Source organism: Pongo pygmaeus, chromosome 8 (assembly GCF_028885625.2).
Source record: "Pongo pygmaeus isolate AG05252 chromosome 8, NHGRI_mPonPyg2-v2.0_pri, whole genome shotgun sequence".
Lineage (NCBI taxonomy): Eukaryota > Metazoa > Chordata > Mammalia > Primates > Hominidae > Pongo > Pongo pygmaeus.
Genome location: NC_072381.2, coordinates 5,087,067 through 5,114,769, shown reverse-complemented (window position 1 = coordinate 5,114,769; position 27,703 = coordinate 5,087,067). Strand labels below are relative to the sequence as shown.

General features: G+C 38.4%; 1 protein-coding gene across 1 annotated transcript; it reads left to right on the top strand.

The window, feature by feature from the left end:
* The first annotated feature begins 11,971 nt into the window (after positions 1–11,971).
* On the top strand, positions 11,972–26,197 carry LOC129006872 (aldo-keto reductase family 1 member C1-like). Its single transcript, XM_054437094.2, has 9 exons — positions 11,972–12,140; positions 14,199–14,366; positions 15,212–15,328; positions 16,599–16,676; positions 17,105–17,227; positions 20,099–20,208; positions 20,483–20,648; positions 24,067–24,149; positions 25,943–26,197. The coding sequence occupies exons 1-9, from the start codon at positions 12,057–12,059 to the stop codon at positions 25,983–25,985; spliced, it is 972 nt and encodes a 323-aa protein (XP_054293069.1). The 5' UTR covers positions 11,972–12,056; the 3' UTR covers positions 25,986–26,197.
* Positions 26,198–27,703: the final 1,506 nt, after the last annotated feature.

Here is a 27,703-nt window from a genome sequence, read left to right as displayed (position 1 = left end):
TGGTGGTTCCACTGAGCAGTCCATGAGCATGTGCACAGGCCAGGGTGAGTGCTTTGGGCCCTGGCTCCATGGTAGTGTCTAGTGGTGGGTGCCTGCAACCACAGTGTTACAAAGCTCTTTCAGCTTTGCCATCTGCAGACGGCTTGAGTCTGCAGCTCCATGGACCCTCTGACTTATCTCAAAGGCAGAGGGCCAGTGTGACAGCTTTCTATATCCCAAGCTCTTGCCAGGCATCCCAGAAGAGTCAGATCACATGTGGGCTCAAAGGAAGAGTGCAAGGTTTTATTGAGTGGTGGAGGCAGCTCTCAGCAAGATAGATGGGGAGCTGGAATGGGGGAATGGAGTAGGAAGGTGAACTTCCCATGGAGTTAGGCTGCCCAGTGGCTGGACTCTTCTCCAATCCCCCCAGGCCAAACTCCTTTGAGCGTCCAGTGTCCCTCCTCTTCTCTTACTCTGTGTCACTGTTCTGCCGTCCATCTGGTTGCCTCCTTGTCTCCTCACCTGCTGGTCTGCCCTGGATCTTAGGCTTTGGGGGTTTATATAAGGGCATAATGGAGGTGTGGTGGGCCAAAAGGCAAATTTTGGGGGTGTGAAAACTGAAATGCCTGTTCTCATTTAGGGGCACGGGTATCCAGGCTTGAAGGTGGGGCCTTTGCTGGGAAACCACCCTCTTCTACCCAGTATTTACCTGTCTCCTGTCCATATCACATGGAGTTTAAACCATTCAGAAATAGGTTTTTCTCACCTGGTTTTATGCTAACCAAAACAACTCTAAATTAATAATTTTCTCTTTACAACCTCCCCTGCTTGTTGACCTATCCAGGAGTGGTCTGAAGGTGTGCAAGCTGCCGAGTCACCCTGACTGCATCAACCCCTGTAGCTTGAGGGGTGAAAAATAGTATTAAGCAATAGTAAAATAACAAACAGTGCACACAAGGCAGGTGTCTCAAAAAGTGCTCGGTGGAATTGTCACTTATCCAGAGTCAACATTGGTGACACAGTTGTTTCTTCAAACGGAGTTCACTCTATGAAAAAACTGAGCAAGGTGGAATTTACTTTAAATTTCATGGGTCATGAAATTTCAACTAATGTCATAATTAAAACTTCCTACATATTGCTTTAGACATCTCTGTCTTTTCCCCCAAATTTTCTCCAGCGCATCAGCAGTACCTCAGCCTCCTCCACAGCCTCTTGGCTCTTCCTTTCTCCTCCTGCATGGCTTTTGGCGTCCCACCATTTTCCACAGCAATGCAGGCTAACTGAGCTTCCACAGCCTCTCACAGACATGACTTCACCCACAAACATCTGTGAGGCCCAATCCTACCCCTTTTTGTTCACATAGAACCTCTTCACCCCAGATAATTGAGTCAATCAAATAGGAAATCTCAGGACAAAGAGTGCTGGCAAACATCATTTTGTTTAAAGTATCATATCAATATATATTTGCTGAGAAAAATATTCGGAGTTCTTTGCAAACTGTAACACTTGTTCAGAAAAAATAGTGACAAGAAATTGAGATCAGTTATTTGCTTGAAGCACATGAGTGTTCCTTAAGGATGACTCAAGGACATCCCACTTCTGTCCTCCCTGATCTTCCATCTTCCATCTGCTTTCTTCCCTCTTCCCATCTCCCTTTCCTCATGTTCCTCTCCCTCTCCCTCACCTGTAGGACTGAGAATTCCTGTGGTCCCCTGAGATCAGTTTCTTTCCACCAGATTGTATACAAGCTGTGGAAAGTTGTAGTTCTTGTCGACTCCATGACCCACACTAGTCAGGCAGAAGCCCCCGTGTACAAGGTACCCCTTGAGCCTTGGCAAGGTGCATGACACACACTTGGTCGCTGGAGGAAATGAGTAGAGAGTGACAAACAGAGGAGGGCAGATTTGAACCTGAGTCCTCTGGGGCACAAGAGTGGTTGAGGCTTGGCACTTGCCACCTAGATTTCAGACAATGTGTCAGGAATCCTGGATGCCCAGAGAGAATCCTGTTCCGGGTCTGGAGCCCCAACATCGAGCATTTATTTAGGCAATGTTGAGCAATAATATGTGGTTGGAGCTCTGCAGAGGATCCCCATGGGTGCACTGTGTAGCAAAGCTGTGGGAGAAAGGCCTCATCCCTCAAAATTCCAGAATTATACATCTACCTGCCGCTTGCAACTTCAGCCTGGAAAAGCCATGGGCATTAAACTCCAAGCTGTGAGAGCAGCCATGTAGGCTGCACCCTGCAAAGCCACAGGTACAGTGCTGCCCAAAGCCCCAGAAGCCTACCCCTGTCACCAGTTTGCCCAGAATGAAGAATATAGAGTCAAGGAAGATGATTTTGCAGCTTTAAGATTTAATTTCTGCCCTGTCGGCTTTATGACTTGCATGAAGCCTCTTCCTCTTCTCTTTAAGCTGACATTCCCCTTTTGAAATGAGATTGTTCAACCACTACCTATAAAACCATTGTAATTTGGAAGGAAATACCTTGTTTTTGATTTTACAGGCTCATAGCTGGCAGAAATGTGTCTTGGATTTCAGATAAATCTTTGCATTTTAGACAATTAAGTTGGTTCTAAACCTGATAAGGCTTTAGAGACTCTTGAGATTAACTGATTGGATTTTGTGTGTAAGAAAGATCTGAAATTTATGTCTTTAGCTTTTTGTCCTTTATATCCTCAACTAACAATATTTTGGGTTTTCTATGATTTTCTTGCTGAAATTTGTATTCCCTTTTTAATTTCTCTTGTGCATAATCTGTAATTATTTTCTTTGTAGTTACCATTGAAATGACATACTGCATCCTATAGTTATACTATCCACTTTGAAATCAATGTGAATTTAACTTTGATTCCATACAAAAGCTCTTCTTTTCCACAGGTACGTTTCCACTTCACATTATTGACGTCACTAATAACAAATTTATACATGGTGTACATGTTAACATAAATGTATTCTTATTTGTACACATTTGTAATGTAAATCTTGAAGAAAATGGGAGTAAAAAGCAAATTTCACAAATACATGTTTCCACATTTTTCCTACACCTACCTTTATGAGAGGTCTTTATACCTCTATATGACTTCATGTTGCTGTCTAAAATTCTTTCATTTCAAAGTGAATTACTCTCTTCAGCATTTCTTGTAGAGCAGTTCTAATGGCAATGAACTCCTGCAGCTTTTGCATCACATAGTCTTAATAACTTTCCAATTTTTAAGAAATAATGTGGCCAGGTGAATGCCTGTAATCCCAGCACACTGGGAGGCCGATGTGTGCGGATCACAAGGTCAAGAGATTGAGACCATCCTGGCTACCATGGTGAAACCCTGTCTCTACTAAAAATACCAAAATTAGCTGGGCGTGGTTGTGCACGCCTATAGTCCCAGCTACTCAGGAGGCTGAGGCAGGAGAATTGCTTGAACTGGGAGAAAGAGATTGCTCACTAGTGAGCTGAGATGTACCACTGCACTCCAGCCTGGTGACAGAACAAAACTCTGAAAAAAAAAGGCTGAAATAATTTTTTTGCCAAATATGGAATTACTTGTTGAAATTATTTTTTTATTGATCACATTAAATATATCACCTACTATATCCTCCAAAGACTCTCATAAGAAATCTGTGGATCACCTTGTCCAGGATCCCTTGTACCCCATGAGTCATGTTTCTCTTCGTACTTTTTATTTTTGTTGTTGTTGTTTTAGGGAGAGTTTTGCTTTTGTTACCCAAGCTGGAGTGTGATGGTGTAATCCCAACTCACTGCAACCTCAGCTTCCCAAGTTCAAGCTATTTTCCTGGCTTAGCCTCCCGAGTAGCTGGAATTACAGGTGTGCGCCCCTATGCCCGGCTAATTTTTTGTATTTTTAATAGAAATAGGGTTTCACCATGTTAGCCAGGCTGGTCTCAAACTCCTGACCTCAGGTGAGCCACCCACCTCGGCTTCCCAAAATCTCTTGTTATTTAAATATTATATCTTTGTCTGGCTTTTAGAGTTGGACGATAACGCATATAGGTCTGAGTCTCTCTGAGTTTATGCTATATGCAGTTCTTTAAGTTACTTGAATTTGTAGATTCTTGTCTTTAACCAATTTGAAAAATTTTGATGACTTTATTCTCCTAATAATCTCTCTACCACCATGGGTTTGCACTTCTCCTTCTGGGAATCCAATACTGTCATACTGGTTGGCTTGAAGGTGTCCCATAAGTCCCTTAGGACCTGTTCACATTTCTTTATTCTTTTCTCGTGTCCTTAGATTCAGGAATTTCAAGTATGCTATCCCTACGTGTATTGAATATATTTTCATCCTACTCAAATTTGCTATTGAAACACCCTCTGGTGAGTTTTTCATTCAGGTATATTTTTTAGCTCCAATTTGTTTCCTTTTCTTTTTATAATTTCTGTATTACTACTATATTGTGATTTTCTTATTTTTTCAGATTTTCTGTAGATCTTAATCCATATTTTTCATTAGCAATTTTAGCATATTTAAGACAACTGTTTAAATGCTTCTCTACTAATTCTAATGCCTGTGATTCTTCAGGAATGATTTCTACTGATTTACTTCTTCCTCATAATGGACTGTGATTTCTTGTTTCTTTGTATGCCTTGTCATTTTATTTTATTTTTTTGAGCTGGAGTCTTGCTCTGTCACCAGAATGGAGTGCAGTGGTGCCATCTCGGCTCACTGCAACCTCTGCCTCCTGGGTTCAAGTGATTCCCCTGCTTTAGGCTACCGAGTAGCTGGGACTACAGGTGCTCACCACCACGTCCGGCTATTTTTTTTTTTTTTTTTTTTGGATTTTAGTAGAGACGGGGTTTCACCACGTTGGCCAGGATGGTTTCCATCTCCTAACCTCGTGATCTGCCCACCTCAGCCTCCCAAAGTTTTGAGATTACAGGTGTGAACCACCGTGCCTGGCCTGTATGTCTTGTTATTTTATTTAACCGGGCATTTGAAAAAATAAACATCTTTTTTACTTTATATAGATTTGTTCTATGTCATGACAGTCATTAACTTATATGTGTGGCAGGTTCTCAGTCAAGGCATCAGCCCTACATAAAACCTCAAGTCCTTCTTAGTTTATTTTTGAACATGCACCTATGTGGACTGTGTTTGCCCTTTTAATTTTCCCCAAATAACCAATGGCTTTTGAATAACTTACTATTAGAAAATTTCGCATCCCAGTTTCTCCTCAATGGCTTAGATGGACTATTGCATGTCTCTTCCCCTAGCCTTTTGCCTATAACATCTGTATGTGTACAGTCACCCTGAATCTCTACTGAGCCACTCCATAAATAAATAAGTTTATTTCAGTCAATTTTAGGTATTTTCTGATGTTTCCATGAGTCATATGGGAGTCTTATAATCCACCATCTTGTTGAAATTACTCTCTGTGAAAAATTTCAATATCTTTATGATATTACATTTATGTCAATGTATAGCAATTTACCTATTTTTCAATTTCTGTTTGTTTTATGAAAAAGCAAATAGAAGCAATCAGGGCACTGCAAATTGTGAATACTTAAAGATGTGAATTTTGGATCATGCAAATTACAATCATGTTTTAACCTGACCTCCAAAGGGAGAATAAAGTAAAAATTATCCCATGCGAGGATTATTCACCAGTTTACATGTCATTAGTTACCAGTTTTTCTTTATGAATCATGTTTAACAATATTATAAGGTATATCTAAGAGTTATCATGTTTTGGCTTGTTACTTTTTGGTAGCAACTCATAAAACTGGCTGGAAAAGACAAATAAGGCACTGTTTGCATGTTACAAATTACACCCAAAGTCCAAAAGCTGTTAATAAGAAATCCTCCAATAAAGCCACATCATATTTTCTTTTTTATTTACACTGACATCAGGATTACAACTTTATCAAGACTGCACCTTGATCAGGAAGGGATGTTTCTCTTACAAGACTAATAAGAAAGAAACAATAAATTTGCTGATGAAAAAGTAACGCATTTAAAAATTTTAACTTTAATTCTTAATTGAGGGCAATAGTTTAAAGAAATGCTCCAATTCTGTGAAGAAAGCCATTGGTAGCTTGATGGGGATGGCATTGAATCTATAAATTACCTTGGGCAGTATGGCCATTTTCACGATATTGATTCTTCCTACCCACGAGCATGGAATGTTCTTCCATTTGTTTGTATCCTCTTTATTTCATTGAGCAATGGTTTGTAGTTCTCCTTGAAGAGGTCCTTCATGTCCCTTGTAAGTTGGATTCCTAAGTATTTTATTCTCTATGAAGCAATTGTGAATGGGAGTTCACTCATGATTTGGCTCTCTGTTTGTCTGTTATTGGTGTATAAGAATGCTTGTGATTTTTGTACATTGATTTTGTATCCTGCGATTTTGCTGAAGTTGCTTATCAGCTTAAGGAGATTTTGGGCTGAGACAATGGGGTTTTCTAGATATACAATCATGTCATCTGCAAACAGGGACAATTTGACTTCCTCTTTTCCTAATTGAATACCCTTTATTTCCTTCTCCTGCCTAATTGCCCTGGCCAGAACTTCCAACACTGTGTTGAATAGGAGTGGTGAGAGAGGGCATCCCTGTCTTGTGCCAGTTTTCAAAGAGAATGCTTCCAGTTTTTGCCCATTCAGTATGATATTGGCTGTGGGTTTGTCATAGATAGCTCTTATTATTTTGAGATACGTCCCATCAATACCTAATTTATTGAGAGTTTTTAGCATGAAGGGTTGTTGAATTTTGTCAAAGGCCTTTTCTGCATCTATTGAGATAATCGTGTGGTTTTTGTCTTTGGTTCTGTTTATATGCTGGATTACATTTATTGATTTGCATATGTTGAACCAGCCTTGCATCCCAGGGATGAAGCCCACTTGATCATGGTGGATAAGCTTTTTGATGTGCTGCTGGATTCGGTTTGCCAGTATTTTATTGAGGATTTTTGCATCAATGTTCATCAAGGGTATTGGTCTAAAATTCTCTTTTTTGGTTGTGTCTCTGCCTGGCTTTGGTAACAGGATGATGCTGGCCTCATAAAATGAGTTAGGGAGATTCCCTCTTTTTCTATTGATTGGAATAGTTTCAGAAGGAATGGTACCAGTTCCTCCTTGTACCTCTGGTAGAATTCGGCTGTGAATACATCTGGTCCTGGACTCTTTTTGGTGGGTAAGCTATTGATTATTGCCACAATTTCAGCTCCTGTTATTGGTCTATTCAGAGATTCAACTTCTTCCTGGTTTAGTCTTGGGAGAGTGTATGTGTCGAGGAATTTATCCATTTCTTCTAGATTTTCTAGTTTATTTGCGTAGAGGTGTTTGTAGTATTCTCTGATGGTAGTTTGTATTTCTGTGGGATCAGTGGTGATATCCCCTTTATCATTTTTTATTGAATCTATTTGATTCTTCTCTCTTTTTTTCTTTATTAGTCTTGCTAGCGGTCTATCAATTTTGTTGATCCTTTCAAAAAACCAGCTCCTGGATTCATTAATTGTTTGAAGGGTTTTTTGTGTCTCTATTTCCTTCAGTTCCGCTCTGATTTTAGTTATTTCTTGCCTTCTGCTAGCTTTTGAATGTGTTTGCTCTTGCTTTTCTAGTTCTTTTAATTGTGATGTTAGGGTGACAATTTTGGATCTTTCCTGCTTTCTCTTGTGGGCATTTAGTGCTATAAATTTCCCCCTACACACTGCTTTGAATGTGTCCCAGAGATTCTGGTATGTTGTGTCTTTGTTCTCATTGGTTTCAAAGAACATCTTTATTTCTGCCTTCATTTCATTATGCACCCAGTAGTCATTCAGGAGCAGGTTGTTCAGTTTCCATGTAGTCGTGTGGTTTTGAATGAGTTTCTTAATCCTGAGTTCTAGTTTGAAATTGCACTGTGGTCTGAGAGACAGTTTGTTATAATTTCTGTTCTTTTACATTTGCTGAGGAGAGCTTTACTTCCAACTATGTGGTCAATTTTGGAATAGGTGTGGTGCAGTGCTGAAAAAAATGTATATTCTGTTGATTTGGGGTGGAGAGTTCTGTAGATGTCTATTAGGCCCACTTGGTGCAGAGCTGAGTTCAATTCCTGGGTATCCTTGTTAACTTTCTGTCTCATTGATCTGTCTAATGTTGACAGTGGGGTGTTAAAGTCTCCCATTATTATTGTGTGGGAGTCTAAGTCTCTTAGTAGGTCACTCAGGACTTGCTTTATGAATGTGGGTGCTCCTGTATTGGGTGTATATATATTTAGGATAGTTAGCTCTTCTTGTTGAATTGATCCCTTTACCATTATGTAATGGCCTTCTTTGTCTCTTTTGATCTTTGTTGGTTTAAAGTCTGTTTTATCAGAGACTAGGATTGCAACCCCTGCCTTTTTTTGTTTTCCATTTGCTTGGTAGATCTTCCTCCATCCTTTTATTTTGAGCCTATGTGTGTCTCTGCACGTGAGATGGGTTTCCTGAATACAGCACACTGATGGGTCTTGAGTCTTTATTCAATTTGCCAGTCTGTGTCTTTTAATTGGAGCATTTAGTCCATTTACATTTAAAGTTAATATTGTTATGTGTGAATTTGATCCTGTCATTATGATGTTAGCTGGTTATTTTGCTCGTTAGTTGATGCAGTTTCTTCCTAGTCTCGATGGTCTTTACATTTTGGCATGATTTTGCAGCAGCTGGTACCAGTTGTGCCTTTCCATGTTTAGTGCTTCCTCAGGAGCTCTTTTAGGTCAGGCCTGGTGGTGACAAAATCTCTCAGCATTTGCTTGTCTGTAAAGTATTTTATTTCTCCTTCACTTATGAAGCTTAGTTTGGCTGGATATGAAATTCTGGGTTGAAAATTCTTTTCTTTAAGAATGTTGAATATTGGCCCCCACTCTCTTCTGGCTTGTAGAGTTTCTGCCGACAGATCTGCTGTTAGTCTGATGGGCTTCCCTTTGTGGGTAACCCGACCTTTCTCTCTGGCTGCCCTTAATATATTTTCCTTCATTTCAACTTTGGTGAAACTGAGAATTATGTGTCTTGGAGTTGCTCTTCTCGAGGAGTATCTTTGTGGCGTTCTCTGTATGTCCTGAATCTGAATGTTGGCCTGCATTGCTAGATTGGGGAAATTCTCCTGGATAATATCCTGCAGAGTGTTTTCCAATTTGATTCCATTCTCCCTGTCACTTTCAGGTACACCAATCAGACACAGATTTGGTCTTTTCACATAGTCCCATATTTCTTGGAGGCTTTGTTTCTTTTTATTCTTTTTTCTGTAAACTTCCATTCTCGCTTCATTTCATTCATTTCATCTTCCATCACTGATACCCTTTCTTCCAGTTGATCGCATCGGCTCCTGAGGCTTCTGCATTCTTCATGTAGTTCTCGAGCCTTGGCTTTCAGCTCCATCAGCTCCTTTAAGCACTTCTCTGTATTGGTTATTCTAGTTATACATTCATCTAAATTTTTTTCAAAGTTTTCAACTTCTTTGCCTTTGGTTTGAATTTCCTCCTGTAGCTTGGAGTAGTGTGATCATCTGAAGCCTTCTTCTCTCCACTCGTCAAAGTCATTCTCCATCTAGCTTTCTTCCGTTGATGGTGAGGAACTGCGTTCCTTTGGAGGAGGAGAGGCGCTCTGCTTTTTAGAGTTTCCAGTTTTTCTGCTCTGTTTTTTGCCCATCTTTGTGGTTTTATCTAGTTTTGGTCTTTGATGGTGGTGATGTACAGATGGGTTTTTGGTGTGGATGTCATTTCTGTTTGTTAGTTTTCCGTCTAACAGACAGGACCCTCAGCTGCAGGTCTGTTGGAGTTTGCTAGAGGTCCACTCCAGACCCTGTTTGCCTGGGTATCAGCAGTGGGGTCTGCAGAACCGCGGATTTTCGTGATCTGCGAATGCTGCTGTCTGATCGTTCCTCTGGAAGTTTTGTCTCAGAGGGGTACCCGGCCGTGTGAGGTGTCAGTCTGCCCCTACTGGGGGGTGCCTCCCAGTTAGGCTGCTCGGGGGTCAGGGGTCAGGGACCCACTTGAGGAGGCAGTCTGCCCGTTCTCAGATCTCCAGCTGCATGCTGGGAGAACCACTGCTCTCCTCAAAGCTGTCAGACAGGGACATTTAAGTCTGCAAAGGTTACTGCTGTCTTTTTGTTTGTCTGTGCCCTGCCAATACTAAGCCAAAAGAACAAAGCTGGAGGCATCACGCTACCTGACTTCAAACTATACTACAAGGCTACAGTAACCAAAACAGCATGGTACTGGTACCAAAACAGAGATATAGATCAATGGAACAGAACAGAGCCCTCAGAAATAATGCTGCAAATCTACAACTATCTGATCTTTGACAAACCTGAAAAAAACAAGAAATGGGGAAAGGATTCCATATTTAATAAATGGTGCTGGGAAAACTGGCTAGCCATATGTAGAAAGCTGAAACTGGATCCCTTCCTTACACCTTATACAAAAATTAATTCAAGATGGATTAAAGACTTAAACGTTAGACCTAAAACCATAAAAACCCTAGAAGAAAACCTAGGCATTACCATTCAGGTCATAGGCATTGGCAAGGACTTCATGTCTAAAACACCAAAAGCAATGGCAATAAAAGCCAAAATAGACAAATGGGATCTAATTAAACTAAAGAGCTTCTGCACAGCAAAAGAAACTACCATCAGAGTGAACAGGCAACCTACAAAATGGGAGAAAATTTTCACAACCTACTCATCTGACAAAGGGCTAATATCTAGAATCTACAATGAACTCCAACAAATTTACAAGGAAAAAACAAACAACCCCATCAAAAAGTGGGCAAAGGATATGAACAGACACTTCTCAAAAGAAGACATTTATGCAGCCAAAACACACATGAAAAAATGCTCATCATCACTGGCCATCAGAGAAATGCAAATCAAAACCACAATGAGATACCATCTCACACCAGTTAGAATGGCAATCATTAAAAAGTCAGGAAACAACAGGTGCTGGAGAGGATGTGGAGAAATAGGAACACTTTTACACTGTTGGTGGGACTGTAAACTAGTTCAACTGTTGTGGAAGTCAGTGTGGCGATTCCTCAGGGATCTAGAACTAGAAATACCATTTGACCCAGCCATCCCATTACTGGGTATATACCCAAAGGACTATAAATCATGCTGCTATAAAGACACATGCACACGTATGTTTATTGCGGCACTATTCACAATAGCAAAGATTTGGAACCAACCCAAATGTCCAACAATGATAGACTGGATTAAAAAAATGTGGCACATATACACCATGGAATACTATGCAGCCGTAAAAAATGATGAGTTCATGTCCTTTGTAGGGACATGGATGAAATTGGAAATCATCATTCTCAGTAAACTATCGCAAGGATAAAAAACCAAACACCGCATGTTCTCACTCATAGATGGGAATTGAACAATGAGAACACATGGACACAGGAAGGGGAACATCACACTCTGGGGACTGTTGTGGGGTGGGGGGAGGGGGGAGGGATAGCATTAGGAGATATACCTAATGCTAAATGATGAGTTAATGGGTGCAGCACACCGGCATGGCACATGTATACATATGTAACTAACCTGCACATTGTGCACATGTACCCTAAAACTTAAAGTATAATAATAATAAAATAAATAAATAAATAAATAAATAACATTTGGAGGCCAAAAAAAATAAAAGAAATGCTCATTAGTCATTCCTTTAAATTGTGTGCGTTAAAGAGAGAAAAATGAAAATTTGTCATTTCAAATGCTGCAAGATACAGAAGGAACATCATCATGGCACAAAGAAAAAAGAGCTGTGTAGCTAGAGGTTTCTATATTCTTATGTAAAGTCACAATTTGTTCTACAAATCTCTTTGAATAATTTATGTCATATTTATAGAGATTTGGAATAGCAAAAATACTTCAGAGAGAAATTAATGAGTGTATCATGACCACATAATAGTTTACTTATGAATTTTCTTAGATAAGATGGTTGAACTGGATTCAATTTTTATCACAGCTTGTGTAAGACTGTCTCTGTCCCTCCTCTCACATGTCATTGGTTAACCAGCAGACAGTGTGCTCAGGGGCGTTGCCAGCTCATTGCTGTTATAGCCTGTGAGGGAGGAAGAAACATTTGCTAACCAGGCCAGTGACAGAAATGGATTCGAAATACCAGTGTGTGAAGCTGAATGATAGTCACTTCATGCCTGTCCTGGGATTTGGCACCTATGCGCCCGCAGAGGTAATAATAATATTTTTAGTGTTGAGAGTTCAAAGGAGCTAGAGTAAGTGGAAGCTGACCGGGTTGTCAGGCTTGTGTTCCTATGTTGCTCTGCACGACTCCCCTTTAAACGTCAGTCTTTGTTCTGCAATGCCGTCTTGTCACAGGGTCATCTATTGTTTATTTGGGGCACTTTTTTGTCTTCTGTTTCTGTTTATTTCACAGCTTGTCAGAGTCTATAAAACTCAGCAGAAAGAACACGGCCTGCCTGCTCCCTCTCTTGAAGATTGATTGCAATGGGAGTGGTTTCTCTGTTTCTTTGTATAGTTGAACAGATATTTACTTCTTCCAAAAAGACACAATTCAGAGTAATCTTTCTGGCAAAAGTTAGTGGAGACGGGGTGCATGTAATCTGTTGGGAGAGTATCACTGTTCTGATGGGCGGCCTTGAGCACCACACTGTAATACTAGACCTGGCTTAAAGAGAATTTCCCATATACTATTCTCACCTCTGGGAAAATTACCTGAAACGATAAAATATCCTCATTTTAAGAAAAAAAAAAAAAAAAACTAGAACCAAACAAGGAAAGACAAATTCTTTGTCTTTGTTAATATGGGTCAGATTTGTATCAAAATATTGTAACAGAAAAATTTCTTGTTTCTCTGACAAGAAAATTAATGGAATATATTTTATTTTCTAGATTTAGCTATTTCTACGCTGGAAGAAAACTTGTATCTCAAGACTGTCTTGGGAATACAATGTGTGTGAATAGGGACTAGTTATATAAAATTTGAGTCTCACATTTCTCATCTATAAGATATAAGGAGTTACAAAGGGACATTTTGAAGACCATTGACAGGAGTGGTTTACTTTGTAATATAAATTGGCATGGAGAGGAAGTAAAGATGAGGATACTACCGAAGCTCCGGCCTTGGTAAGCCTTTGATTGCTCGCACAGTGAAGAGAAGATCAAGGATGGTATGAGGAGAGGGCTGTGAGACCCAGTATCTAGTTCCTTGTAATTTCATGGGAAAAAGAAAGCCTCTGAAATATTTTCAAGATGGGAAAATAGTTTGCTTTGTTTCTGTTTTTGTCATTTAAAAGATATGCTTTCAAATCTGTATCCAAATTTGTTACATAAGTCAATAATTGTAAATTTCACTGCAATCACGTTTCCTAAAAGAGTTGCCTTGAATTTATGGAGCTGAACTCCATTTTGCTAATCACTTACTCCCTGCAGTCTCTTTCTTATATACACAAATCAATAACCTTAGAGTATACATCTTTACTCCTAGTATTTGGTTCTGTTATGCAGACAGAATGGCCAAAGCCTGGGTAGAAAAGATCTAACATAATAGACTGCTATCCATACATGTGCCTATTTCCAATATAAACCTGCTGGTATCTCAGAAAGTGGATTTCTCCCTATTTCCTAGCTGATAAGAATGGTGGCTCTACATAACTGTGTAAACTGCGGGGTTTCTGTGCACCTGCTTTCCTTTTGGAGACTGGAAGTTTTGTGTCTGCTAGGCAGAGTGAGTCAATGTATCCAGTCCCAGACAAAATCTTAGTAATGGAGTATATAGAGAGCATCTCTTGTAGACAACAGTTCACATACATTGACCAAATATGATGCTGGATAAAGTCAGTGCGTTCTGTGCAACACGGTGGGAGAGGAATCACAGGAGCTTACACTGCATTCCTTCATAATTCCTTCCATGTGGCTATTTCCTCATGTTAATTTCACCATACTAAAAATAATTAAGATTATGTCTATAACTATAGGTTGCGTCCTGTTAATTTTTCCAAAAAATCACTGAACGTGAAATTGTTTTGGGGACACTTCCAAGTTAGTGGTCAAGCAGTGATTTTTCTGGGACTGCAGAAGTTCCTGCTGTGCCCAACCTTTATTACTAACTGGGAAAGACCCAGTCAGACTGGGATGGGCTTATTATTCTACATACAGAGCTCACCCAACAAAAGGAGGAAAAGCTGATTTTTGTGAATGTCGCTGCTTGTGCCTGAACTAACTCTCAGGCACATTAGTCAGAAAATACTACCTTTGGTTACTCCCCCAGGTTCCTAAAACTAAAGCTTTAGAGGCCACCAAATTGGCAATAGAAGCCGGGTTCCGCCATATTGATTCTGCACATGTTTACAATAATGAGGAGCAGGTTGGACTGGCCATCCGAAGCAAGATTGCAGATGGCAGTGTGAAGAGAGAAGACATATTCTACACTTCAAAGGTACTGTGTCTGGGATGAGCTTGTGTGCACATGTATTTATTGTGATTGTGTGGAGGTGGCAATTCTATGACTGGATCCATAGTTGAGGGTGAATTGTGCTTATTTATTTCAATTTATTCACAATTATTCATGTATTAAAACTAATATCAAAGGCAGAAAGTGAAGATGGCTTTCTCATCTTTGCAGTGTTCCAATTCATGACTTCAAAGGCCCTTTACTCTTTGAGCTCAGCATAGATCAATATGGTTTAACATAGACTATAGAATGAGAGATAATCTTAATCATATTATGTTATTTCTTACCTCCTGGGTGAGTTTCTTACATTTGTTATGATTCTGAGTTTCCATTATCATCTTGATCAGAGAGAGAGAAAGCAATATAAGAGAGCTCTGTGAGTATAAAACAATGATACCTATATTGTTTTAAATTGCATCCAGCCCAAGTTAACATATTAAAAACTGTGTTTGACTCCTCAGTTTCTAAACCACAAAGATACTTAGTCTTGCCCATTGGGATGAATAGATGAAATAATTACACTACTAACATGAGTTGTAAAACATACCAAAGATAATTCAGATAATGAGTATGCTTACGATGTGATAACAACTTTTACGTTTTGAGTAATTTCATTCTTTCATTCAATATATGTACTAACTATATATCCAACATATTATAAAGTTCATCAGGATATGGCAGAACAAAAGGCGTCACAAGAAGAGAGAGAATAATTTTGCCTGTGGTCATTAGTTTTAAAGTAGTAGAAAATGTCTAAATATTAGGTGGAGCAAACTAGTAAAATTGGCTCAAGTTTTCATTACACAACTTCCTTTCTCTAACCTCTGCAGCTTTGGAGCAATTCCCATCGACCAGAGTTGGTCCGACCAGCCTTGGAAAGGTCACTGAAAAATCTTCAACTGGACTATGTTGACCTCTATCTTATTCATTTTCCAGTGTCTGTAAAGGTAGGCAGCTTGTGTGATCAAATTAATTTCACTTTGTTGTCAGCATAAATATTGTTTTCATGGATATTCGAACTAAGCTTTTTCTTAGGAGGACATAGGGATTATAACATAGAAGAAGAGCCCTAAACGTAACTCCTAATTCCTTTCTATGGAATAGAAAGGAACTTTGAATCTGTACTTCTGTGATTCATGTCTACAAGAAAAGAGAGTGCAGAATCCTCAAAGCCTCTGCCTCAAAAACTTGAGGAAATGACCATCATCTCCTTGAAGGCACAAGGTCTTAGTTATGACTCCTGAGTTCACCTCTTGGGATGTTCACAGACACAGAGTTTCATGAAGCTGTGGTGTCCAGAAAAGCTGCTGCACATAGGGTGCACAATGAGTTTCCATCTTCTTGCCTCTTTTCAAGGGGTGAGAACTCAGTCCGGGAGTGTCTTAAACTACAAACCTTCATGGGAAACCTTGTTGCTTCTGCTTCCTCTCTTTTCATACTGGAGTTTTTATTTTTGCTTAGCCATGAATTCTTGTGTCATTCATAACTTTTGTCTTAAGGTACTGAAAACTAGTCAGGCTAGTTAATGCAAAAGGGTGTATTAGATATGATAATGGGAAATCAAAGCCAGGGCTACATTAAGAATTTGATAAAAACTCAAAAAATATATGCTTTCTCCATCCTTATCTCTGCTTTATTACAAAAGGCTTTTTAAATATTTGTTCCAACCTTTTTCATTGGTGGCATTTATGGCTTTGGAGCACTTTCAGGCCCATGTTCATTACCGTGAGCTCCTGTGCATCTCCCAACTCCCAGACTGGCCTTGAAAACACCTCCATTGACCATGATTGCTTCATGGTCTTGTTCATGGAACATCACATGTTCAGGGAGATAAAGAACTCTGATAGCGTCATCTGGGTCAAAAGTACAATCCTTTATTCGGGGATATCAAGGTCTTTTGCAGTTGAAGAGAGCTATTGCCACAGAGAAAATTATAGGAGCAGAAGAAAGTCAATGAAAGTCAATGATCACACTCCATTAGGAACCAGAAAGATGGTATTTATTTATACATATAATAGTTGTAAGAGATTAGAGGAAGCCTGTCTCCTGAAGACATTCCTTATACCTTCATATGTAGTACACTTTGTACATATCACTCTCTGGAGCATTGCATCACCTACCTCACGGAGGATTAGTGTCCTTAAATGTACCTCAGAGCATGGCTATGTGTGGAGAAATTGACTTGTGACATCACTAAACTGACTGCTTCTACTTCAGCCAGGTGAGGAGGTGATCCCAAAAGATGAAAATGGAAAAATACTATTTGACACAGTGGATCTCTGTGCCACGTGGGAGGTGAGTGTTTGGAGGTGAGAGAACAGATAAGAAAGATGAGATAGGATACATCTGTTTCCTATCTTCCTAGTACAAGTATGGAAAATGCACCATTGGATGAAAAACTTAGGAGCTTTACAAAGGTAGTTTTTGTGAGCAGTGAGGAAAAAGAAATGACAGGCATACAAAAGAGAGAAGTGGAGGAGATGAATTGGGGGAGGACTGGGATTCCCTTCCTTGCTTGTGCATTAATCTCTCCAGTTTCCTAAGGAGGAAACAAATTCTTACTCTTGCAATCACTATCTTCTTCCCCAATTTTCTGTTTTATTTTTTCCCTTTTAATAACCACAGCTAGCTAGTTTTATTGTCATATCTTGACAGTTGTTGCTTTCACAGCTCTGTGTCACATTTATCTTGGTCTTCCACACCTCACAATTCCTTTTTCCCAGGCCATGGAGAAGTGTAAAGATGCAGGATTGGCCAAGTCCATCGGGGTGTCCAACTTCAACCGCAGGCAGCTGGAGATGATCCTCAACAAGCCAGGGCTCAAGTACAAGCCTGTCTGCAACCAGGTGAGCTCCCTCAGCTTCCTCTCCTTTCTGTTCTTCATGACCCTCTTTCTGTCCTATTGCCACGTATCCATTCATTTAGTCCCACTTATCTTTGTAAAAGAGAAGATTCTAGAGAGCAAAGCCTCTGTCTCGAAGGGCATAGAGGGATCTTACTTGTACCCGGCTTAGAAAAGTCTTAGAAAAGATGTTGTAACTTTGATGCTGAATTGTGTGTTATATTTATGGGAGGTCAATTCAATCAAGGAGGCCAAGGATTGCCAATTAGACTCAGGGAAAGGTGGACTTACCCCTAAGCTATGAAAGATGACCAGAGAGTGGATGGGTGAAGGTGATTTGGAGGGAACTGTGCATAGATATGAAGCCATGAAGAGATGGAATGAGCAGTACGTAAGGAGAGAGTGAGAGCAAGAGAAGAGAAATACTAGGGATTCACATGGGCTTCGGATGTCTCAGTGCCTCTTGGTATCTCTGCTTTCACGCTTCTTGACCAAGGGCATAGATACACTAAAAATTATCTGCAGACAATGAAGGTCATCCATGGTAGAAAGAGAAAATGACCTGTTTATGGAGATATCTGTTCACAGTGGATGAAATCCACACTGATGAAGGTTCAGCAGAACATGGAGCTGACCTGTGACTGCCCCCGCTCCTAGTCGGCTGCTCTTCTTTGGAGTCTGTCATGCAATCAGCTGCTTAAACACATCTATTCTATGCATGGTTCTTTCATAGCCTAGAGATAATTCCATCATTTCCTTTAGTCCTGACTGGTGATTCCAGGCCTCATTGATCAAATTGACTGCCCCCAAATGTTACACACATTTCTGCATTAAAATCACTACACATTTCCCAGTAACTTACATTTTTTTATTTTATTTTTTAAAACTTAGAGTCAATGAGTAAAGATAAACAGTGGAAATATATAATGTATAAAATTAGTGAATTTGGTATAATGATACGGTGCTGTGATAATTTAATAAAAGCATTGAGAAATTAATGTGGTTTTAATACTAGTAGTTCCCCAATTTTTTAATATGGCAATTTTCAAACTTTCCAAAAATTTGATAAAAATAATACTGGAGACCCATGTTACCATCTATATTCAAAATTACTAACATTTTGCAATGTTATATGGGGTATATCTGTATAAATACATATAATATTTCTAGAACCTCTTCAAGGTAAATAGTAAAGATGACAATTGACCCCTAGAGACCTCTCAAAGCATGTCACAGGAATGAAGATATTCTCCCAGTTCCAGTGTCATTACTGTATCTAAGAACGTCATCTATAGTGCCCTCATGTCATTTGGTATCCAGTCCATATTTGAATTTTTCATTGCTTAATCAAAATATCTTTTGTAGCTCTTCTTTTTTAACCAGAATTCAATTGTCTTTATACTGTTGTATTTTGATATCAGTTAACTTGTTTTTCCCAGTTGTTGAAGGTTTCTGTAAGTTAAAAGTTAGATGTGAGTATTTTATTACATTGGCTTAAACCTTTGGGGCCAGAAAATGTTTTCATCATGTCGTGTTTTTCAAATTGCACCACACTAGACTACATACAATCACAGAATGTCCCGCTAGCGGTGAAGGTAGTTTTAAAAACTTGGTTAAGCTAATGATGGTCAGATCTGTTGGTTTTAACACATGTTTTCTCTTTAACAATTACTAGTAATCTGCTGGGGGATAATTCTGAACAGAAGAAGTCATATTCCCATGACAAATTTTCACATATGATTGAGTATACATCAGTGATTTGAACTTTTTTGTACTGCATTTCTATTTTCTTCTTCGTTATTTCTTATTTGTTATTTCCTCGGGGTTTTTACATAATCATTTACAATTTTAACCACTTGTTTAACTATTCTTACCTGACATTTAACTAAAAATAATTTCTCACCAAGTAAAAATAATAAACTACTATTCCTCTAAGTGAGGGTAAAGGTAAACTTCTTCCTTCAATTAGCAATGTACTGTGAATGTAATTACTGTAATGACCACCATCAGAGTAGACAAATATTATTGTTCTTTTTCTCATTGTCACACTAATTACTACAGACTCATGGATTTTTGTGTTATGATTTTTAATTTATTTTACTTATTTTTTAATGCTCACATCTACTCAGCATATATATATTACATATATATTACATATATATTACATATATATTACATATATATTACATATATATATATATATATATGAAAGAAGAATTTGGTCAAAGACTCACGAGGGCAAGTGTAAAAGACAAAAGCACTTGTTTCATAGGGTACCCACTGGTGACATTTGAGATATCAACATACAAATTCATCATACAAAAAGGAAAAGTAATGAAAGACTGTGAAATTATCAGTATTTATGTTTATATGTATATTTTCTAGTTCATCTATTATATATAGATATATATCATAGATGGCATGTATGATATATATTATATGTCAGATAAATTAGAAAACATACATATACATGTATGCATTTTTGGTATTAATTAGGAAACTAGTTCTTTTGTCTTTTAGACCTGCCCTCATGAGTCTTTGACCAAATTCTTGATTTCTGGCACAATTTGATGCCCAAGGCTCAAATAATCTTAACTTATCCCAGCTCTGAAATTGGCCATGTCTGCTTCTAGTGGTCAGAGTTATTGAGACCAGGACAGGGTTCATGAAGTTGCTTGTGCTCAGAAATAGCATTTCTATTTTCTTAGGAGAGAGGGATATAAAATTAATTTTTATGAAAAAGATCATTTTTTGACAATAATATTCTCAGTTCAAATTTAACGCTCTACATTATTCAGCTTCTTTTACTTTGGTGATTTTAATATTAATATAACTTTTGGATTATCTGATGCTTTTCCATCTTGCTCATCTGCAGGTGGAATGTCATCCTTACTTCAACCAGAGAAAACTGCTGGATTTCTGCAAGTCAAAAGACATTGTTCTGGTTGCTTATAGTGCTCTGGGATCCCACCGAGAAGAACAATGGTAATAAGAGATACAGGAAGTTTACCTAAAACACCGGTTTGATAAAAATAAAAATAATCAGATCATGCTGTTTCCTGGAGTTCACTCACAGCTGACTTGGGGTGAGGGAAGAATTTGCATTTCTGACAAGATCCCAGGTGATGTTGAGGCTGCTGTTCAGGGGCCTCACTTGAGAAGCTCTGGTGCAGAGTGGACACCTTAGTCTGTTTAGGGAGCCGCCTAAAAAACTGTATCCCCAGCCTCAGGGCTTCAGCATTTCTGCCTTTCCTTCCAGGGTGGACCCGAACTCCCCGGTTCTCTTGGAGGACCCAGTCCTTTGTGCCTTGGCAAAAAAGCACAAGCGAACCCCAGCCCTGATTGCCCTGCGCTACCAGCTTCAGCGTGGGGTTGTGGTCCTGGCCAAGAGCTACAATGAGCAGCGGATCAGAGAGAATGTCCAGGTGAGGAGCGGGGCTATGGGCCTCAGGGTGCCTGCACAGTGTCCTTCACACGTGTGCTTCTTGTAAGGCTCTCAGGACACCCTTGGGCCAGCTCCATTTCTCTGTATTTCCTATGCATGAACTCTTCGTGTACGTCATAAGGATTTCTTCTACTCTAGCACAGGAGAGGCAGCACAGGTGGAGAGAAATAGGATGGGATCAAAACTAGAGATTTGAATTAGCGTTAAGTCAGTGATATCCATATCCCTCTGCTAGGGATATGTCCTTTTCTTTATTTTCTATAATGAGGTATTTGATTAGATATTTTTTAGTCTCCAACTCATGGTGGATTTTTCTTCTTGTATATTTATGTAGTATAAATTCCTTATATTTATTCTCTTAGAATTTTATCTTTGCAAAGTGCTTGTTTAACTCTGCCTTTTTTTTTTTTTTTTTTTTTTTTTGGCGAGGTGGTTGTCTTTATTTTTATGCGTAGGAGACCATATTTATACCAATACCTTAGGATATAAGGCAAACCAACTTAATATAGAGGCTTAATGCAAAAGCATTTATTGAGCTCAAGATTCCATGGTTAGAAAATTAGCCTCGGCTCAGCCTAAACTCAGTCCATTCCTTCTCTTCCTGGCTGGGCTCTCATGTGTGTTCAGGGCAGTGAGGCAGCTCTGCTTCAGATGTCCCTGGGGCATCTGTGTGAGCGCCCCCCTCTCCCATGCAGTTCTTTATCCCCCAGCATCCAGCCCAGGGTTCACCTCAGCACAGGGCACGACCCCAACATAGTGAATGGACATGTGCAAAGCCTTTTCAGGTCTAGGCTCAGAGCTGCCAACCATTGCTTCTAGGAAATTCTATCACCTAATGCAAGTTACAGGACAGGTCAGACTCAAGGGGTGGGGAAACACACACCACCTCTTATTGGAAGGAGGTGGAAATTCATATAGCCAAGCAAGTGGATACAGGGACATGTGATTGTTAGAGGGCATGTTCCTAATTAATCTATCATTTATATGATATGTGTGAAATAATATATCAATAGTTATATGTATGAATATGAATATATATAAATTGATATATTATTTCATCTATTCTCAAGAATTCATACAAGTCTCTAAAGAATTAACATCCAGAATACATACATGTATGTATGTTTTCTAATTAGTCATATAGATACCTAAAATATACATCATGTATGATATATATTATAAAACCTATGTCATATATATGACATATATCATGTATATGTATATACATCACTATTTGCTAAAACATTAAGTAAAATAAGTGAAGAAATCCATAGGATACTCTGAAATAGTGATACAGAGAATAAGAGAGAGTAAAAAATGACAATAATGAAACAATTGATGAATCTAGGTAATGGCATTCATTAAATTATTTTAAAAATATTTTTGGACATTAGAAAATTCACAAAAAAATGAAAAGTTATGAAAGACTGTGGAAATTATCAGTATTTATACATATGTGTATGTTCTCTAATTCATCTAGTATATATAGATATATATGATATATGACATATGTGTTATATAATATATATGTTAGATTAACTAGAAACCATACATATATATGTATTTATTCTCGACATTAATTCTTTAGAGACTTGAATGTATTCTTGAAATAACATCTCCCAAATTTTACCTGTGTTGTCATATTCTCTGTGGTTATGTTTTCACAAACAAAAGTTTCTATCCTTCATGTAGACTAATTTTTCATGCCTCTTTCTTGTGGTTGTTGAGTGTTGTCTTATCCTATATTGGGAATATCACAATATTTTACTGTGTTATCTTACAAAATTGTTAATATTCTTTCCTTATAAATTTGGTTAATTCTAATGGGATTGACTTTTTAAATGTTATGTGAAATAAGGATCCAAATATGCATATCTAATTTTTGAATTTTTAGCAAAATTTACCACCATTTATTGAAAAGTTCATATTTGCTCACATAACTTGAATTTTTTTACCTGTAACATATATGAAATGTCCATGAGCAATTATCTGGTCTCTCTTCCGTCTTCAGTTAACTTATTCACTTTTCTGTACTATGATGTTAAAAAGTAAGTTTCACTTCCAGTATGGTACAAACACTTTTCTAATTTCTTCATTTATTTAATAATATCTTAGCTATTCTTGACTAATGTGTTATTTAAAATTTTGAATCATCTTATTAACTTCCACAAGCAAGTAAATGTTTTAGTCTCTCGTTGACATTGTAATAAGCCTGCAGATCAATGTGGAGAGAACTGAATCTTTGACAATATTGAGATTTCCAATCCATGATCATAATATAAATATCCCACTACTTATTAATAAATCCTCTTTTAATAAATGTCATTAATTTCATAAATTTCTCCATTACTGATAATTTTCTTTTTGAGACAGAGTCTCGCTCTGTCACCCAGGGTGGAGTGCAGTGGCACAATCTCGGCTCACTGCAACCTCTGCCTCCCAGATTCAAGCAGTTCTCCTGCCTCAGCCTCCTGAGTAGCTGGGACTGCAGGTGCATGCCGCCATGCCCAGCTAATTTTTTGTATTTTAGTAGAGACGGGTTTCACTGTGTTGCCCAGGCTGTTCTCTAACTCCTGAACTCAGGAAATCCTCCTGTGTTGGCCTCTCAAAGTGCTAGGAATACAGGTGTGAGCCACCATGCCCGGCAATTACCGATAATTTTAATAGTTTTTGATAACTTTTCATTTTCGTTTTGTGGATTTTCTAATATATAGAAATATTAAAAGAATAATACAACAAATCCTCTTACCTATATTCATCAAGTGTTATATTGCTGTCATTTTTTACTCTCTCTCATTTTCTGTAACACTCCTTCACTTTCCCTATGGATTTATACACTTATTTGATTTAATGTATTAGAAAGAGTGACATCTTTTTGATATTTAGAGTCTCCCAAATTTACATAGTGAGTACTCACACCTTTTGAATGTGAAATCATTAGTATTTAGACAATTATTGGCTTGAGTTATGTTGAAAACTAATTTTTCCTATTATACCTGTTCACTGGAGAGATAGATATTCAATGTTATTCATCAAACCTCCTAAATTATGCTTGACATTACAAAATTTACCTCTAGATTCTTGTGGGTCTTCTAGGTACATGACCCTATCATGTGGGCACAAAGTAAGCTCTGTTTCTTCTTCAGCTTCTTTTGAGATATTCTCTTTGTCTGCAGTGTTGTGCAGTTTCAAAATATTTCATCTGGGAATGGATTTCTGCTTATTTTTTGACTGGTTTTCATTGACCACTTGAGTGTTTAGAGAGGTCTTTCATAATTTTGGAAACGTATCAATCTTTTAAGTATTGTCTCTGCACCCTACTGTCTGATGAACTTGGTTGTTCCCAATTGGCAATGATGTAATCTAAAAATAATTAAAGTTTTCTATTACTTTGATAGGTGTTTGACTTCCAGTTGACTTCAGAAGACATGAAAACCATAGATGGCCTAAACAGAAATATGCGATATTTGACCCTTGATATGTAAGTAATTTTGGTGATGGATGTCCTAATTTATTTTCAGAGGAGGAATGTAGGATGGGTGCTGAGAGTGACCTCTACACCGAGGGCACAGAGGCCAATGTGAGACAGAGGTGAGACAGGAGCTTTCTGGAAGTCTCCTCCTGGATTCACTCCAGAGCTCTGTTCTCTGGCAGGGAGAGTGGCCTGGGGTGAGCGTGGGTCAACCTGTGCCTCTGCTCTCGTGACTCCAGGGAACTTTCCAGAGCAGCCAAGATCATTGCTGAATCTGCACCTTCCACGTAGGCCTGCCGTTTGTACTACTGTCTAGTGTACACACTGTGGATATTGCCCATGTGGTCACATTAGATGTTTCCAAATCTGTGCTTATATCTTGTTCTTCCCAACCTGCTCAATGTCTTACCAGATCAAAGGCAGTTCCGTCAATCTTGTGTGCCAGGTTCCAATTCCCACCTCCTTCACATGGAATTGCTTGCTGGATCCTGTCAATTTAGCATTTTTTATCATTTCAAACCTTTCTCGTGCCTTTCTTTGCATGTTTGCCCATGAGCCAAACACTGCATTTGCCTCCAGAAAGTCTGTCTCAGTGGAGTGAATAGGAGCACTTGGCCTTGGTGTTCTGCAATATGGAGATCTCAGTGCAGAGAATGAAGAAGTGTTAAAATCAAATGCAGAGTGTAGATGCAAAAGCACCATTGTTGGAGATAATTTATAGCCAGTAACAGACGTTTACTATTCCTCTATGTTCTAAGGTTCTAGGATTCATAGAAGGTCATTCATATAATGAGGGAAAAAGAAGTTATGTAACTGATGGCAGTGGAGATTTTAACAAGTAATAGAGATGATGAGATAATGTGTGAAAAAAACAAGCACAATGGCACATCATAAGTACCCAAAATTTGGTAGATATTATTAGTAGTATTTTATTCATTTAGAGGAAAATACAAAATGAAAATGGAAATGATAAAAAGAAAAGGAAAAGTGGCAAGCATTAGAAATGTTTACAACTGATTAATGTTTTTTATGATCATGAAATCAGTCACTAGTGTTATTTTGTAGAACTCAAATATGGTCTGGAGTAACCACTTGCGAGCTTCCAAGTTTTTGCTCTTGGTGTAATCACAAAGAATAGGCTCAATTCCCTAATTAACAAGTTATAACTGTATATGTGAGCAGCCACTTATCTGTGTCTTTACATTTTGGATTATGTCTACCTATAAAATGGTTTATGCATTGTAGCTCTTTGAATATTGGGCCCTATATCATAAACAACAATTTGCATTTCTGAATCTAACCAAGTGTGTTGCATATGATAGGCACGTAGTAAGTAATATGTAAAGTAATACAATAAAGTACAATTACTACCAGTATAATCATCACACTCAAAATTGTTTATTAGTGATGAGCATATATCTTCCTTATTCCTCTTCAATGTAAGGCAGAAGGAGTTCCTGTTTTTAGTGAGAATTTGAAATAGAAAAGGTCAGAATATCTCTTTGCTTTGTTGACAGATGTGAGATCTGTTGCTGAGAGATGTAGAGAAACAGGTTTGAACATTTCACTTTGTGTGTTTTATGTGTTAAGTTCCAGGCAGGGGAATAGAATTAAATGATTCTTTATTTTGAAAATACAGATATGAGAAAGTCAGATTCATTAAACAAACACAGATTCTAGAGCAGTCAGAAAATGCACTTCTTAACATCTACACTAGTGGCAGCTTCCTAGAAATCACTGTGCTACCTGCTAGTAATGGAGTCATTGCCATTCAGAGTGTGCATTTTTTTTCCTCTTTCCAGTTTTGCTGGCCCCCCTAATTATCCATTTTCTGATGAATATTAACATGGAGGGCATTGCATGAGGTCTACCAGAAGGCCCTGCGTGTGGATGGTGACACAGAGGATGTCTCTATGCTGGTGACTGGACACATCGCCTCTGGTTAAATCTCTCCTGCTTGGCGACTTCAGTAAGCTACAGCTAAGCCCATCGGCCAGAAAAGAAATACAATAATTGTGTTTTTCATTTTGAAAAAATTAAATGCTCTCTCCTAAAAATTCTTCACCTACTTTGGTCTCCATAACTTCTATGTTTTCTCTCCTTCTGACACACTAGTGCCCCCAAATTGTGATTTGCCTATATGTTTAGGGCCGGGGTTGGAAGATGATAACAACCATTTAAGATTCATTTCTGCAGTGGGAGTGGGTGGAGTTTCACCCTCTGGGAAAGGGGCAGGTGACAGGTATTTATCAGTCAGTGCCTCTCTAGCTCTTGCAGGAAGAAGCACACGCAGCATGGAGTCTAGAGGGTGAACGATATTGACCAGCAATTCATGGGCTCCCTCCAGCAGTGCAAGGGTCAGAGTTTCTGGAGCCTTGGGAGGAGGCATCCCTGTGACAGGGGGGTTAGGGAGATGGGAGGGCACCAGGAAAAGTGATTAGAAGTCAGGTATGAGGAGGTTAAATAGGAGAGAGTCGAGTACATCTCTGCTTGGAAAAACATATCAACACCCTTTTTTTGATCATTATATCTTGTTCATAAAAGGAAACTTTCCACATTATTTTAACAAATCCCACAGCTGAGAGTAAGGCCTGAATCTTTGATCTGTACCCAGTCACAGCGTTGACCTTATTGGTTTGTGGTGGGGCAGGACATTGAAGATATCATTGACTAATCACATTCCCCTGAATACCTCATATTTAGAAAATATTCTTAGATTGTTAAAATGTACTGTTCATTTTTTATATTCAATCTTTTAAATGTTTTATACTTTAAACAAGGTATAGTTACAAGTATAAAACAAAAAATATCCCAAAGCCATTATGTATTGCACTCAAGATTAAAATGGGAAATAATACATCTAATAAATCAAATGTTCCAAGACTTCAAACGTCTTCTGGAAACAGGGTATGTAAAACAGCACACTGGTTTCAAACTTTGGTAAATTTTAAGAAGAACTCTTACAAAGGCATTTAATTCTTATACATAATTCTCACAGTAAGTAATCAAATCAGCTAATCATGAAGACATGATTTTCATTTTAGAAAACACTTTTGAAAACTTGGGATAATCTCATGTCTTAATGATCAAAGCATTTTGAGAAGGACAGTGGTTTTTAACTTGGGCACACTTTCTAACACATTTACTCTCCACTATTCTTACTCTGGTAGCCACATTAACCCAATCAGAGATTCCTTCTCAAGCCATGTCTCAGAGCTGATAGGCATCCCAGCAAATTTCACAGCTCACAATTTTTCCATAAATTACTTATTCTATAAAATTGGAAGAGGCCATAAAATTTAGAGGGCCCTGGACCAATTTTTTGGATTATTTCTGGTCTACTGTCATTCCGTTGATGATCTTAGATATTCTCTGCATTAAATATCACCTCTAGGCTGAGAAATCCCCCAAAAATATTTCTAGCTCAGCTTTTTCCTCCAAATCTTTAATGGAAGATCATAATGTGAACTCTGCATCTCCACGTTAAAGTTTAATGGACATTCACACTTAGCATGTCTCAAAGAAACCTCATGTAAACCACTGCCATCCTGTTCTACCTTAAC

What these genes read in the sequence shown, in the direction of transcription:
- LOC129006872 (XM_054437094.2), top strand. Translation starts at nt 12,057, where the DNA reads ATGGATTCGAAATACCAGTGTGTGAAGCTGAATGATAGTCACTTCATG. An exon ending in ATCTCTGTGCCACGTGGGAG is followed by an intron (nt 16,677 to 17,104) that starts GTGAGTGTTTGG and finishes CCTTTTTCCCAG; the next exon opens with GCCATGGAGAAGTGTAAAGA. An exon ending in GGATCAGAGAGAATGTCCAG is followed by an intron (nt 20,649 to 24,066) that starts GTGAGGAGCGGG and finishes TTACTTTGATAG; the next exon opens with GTGTTTGACTTCCAGTTGAC.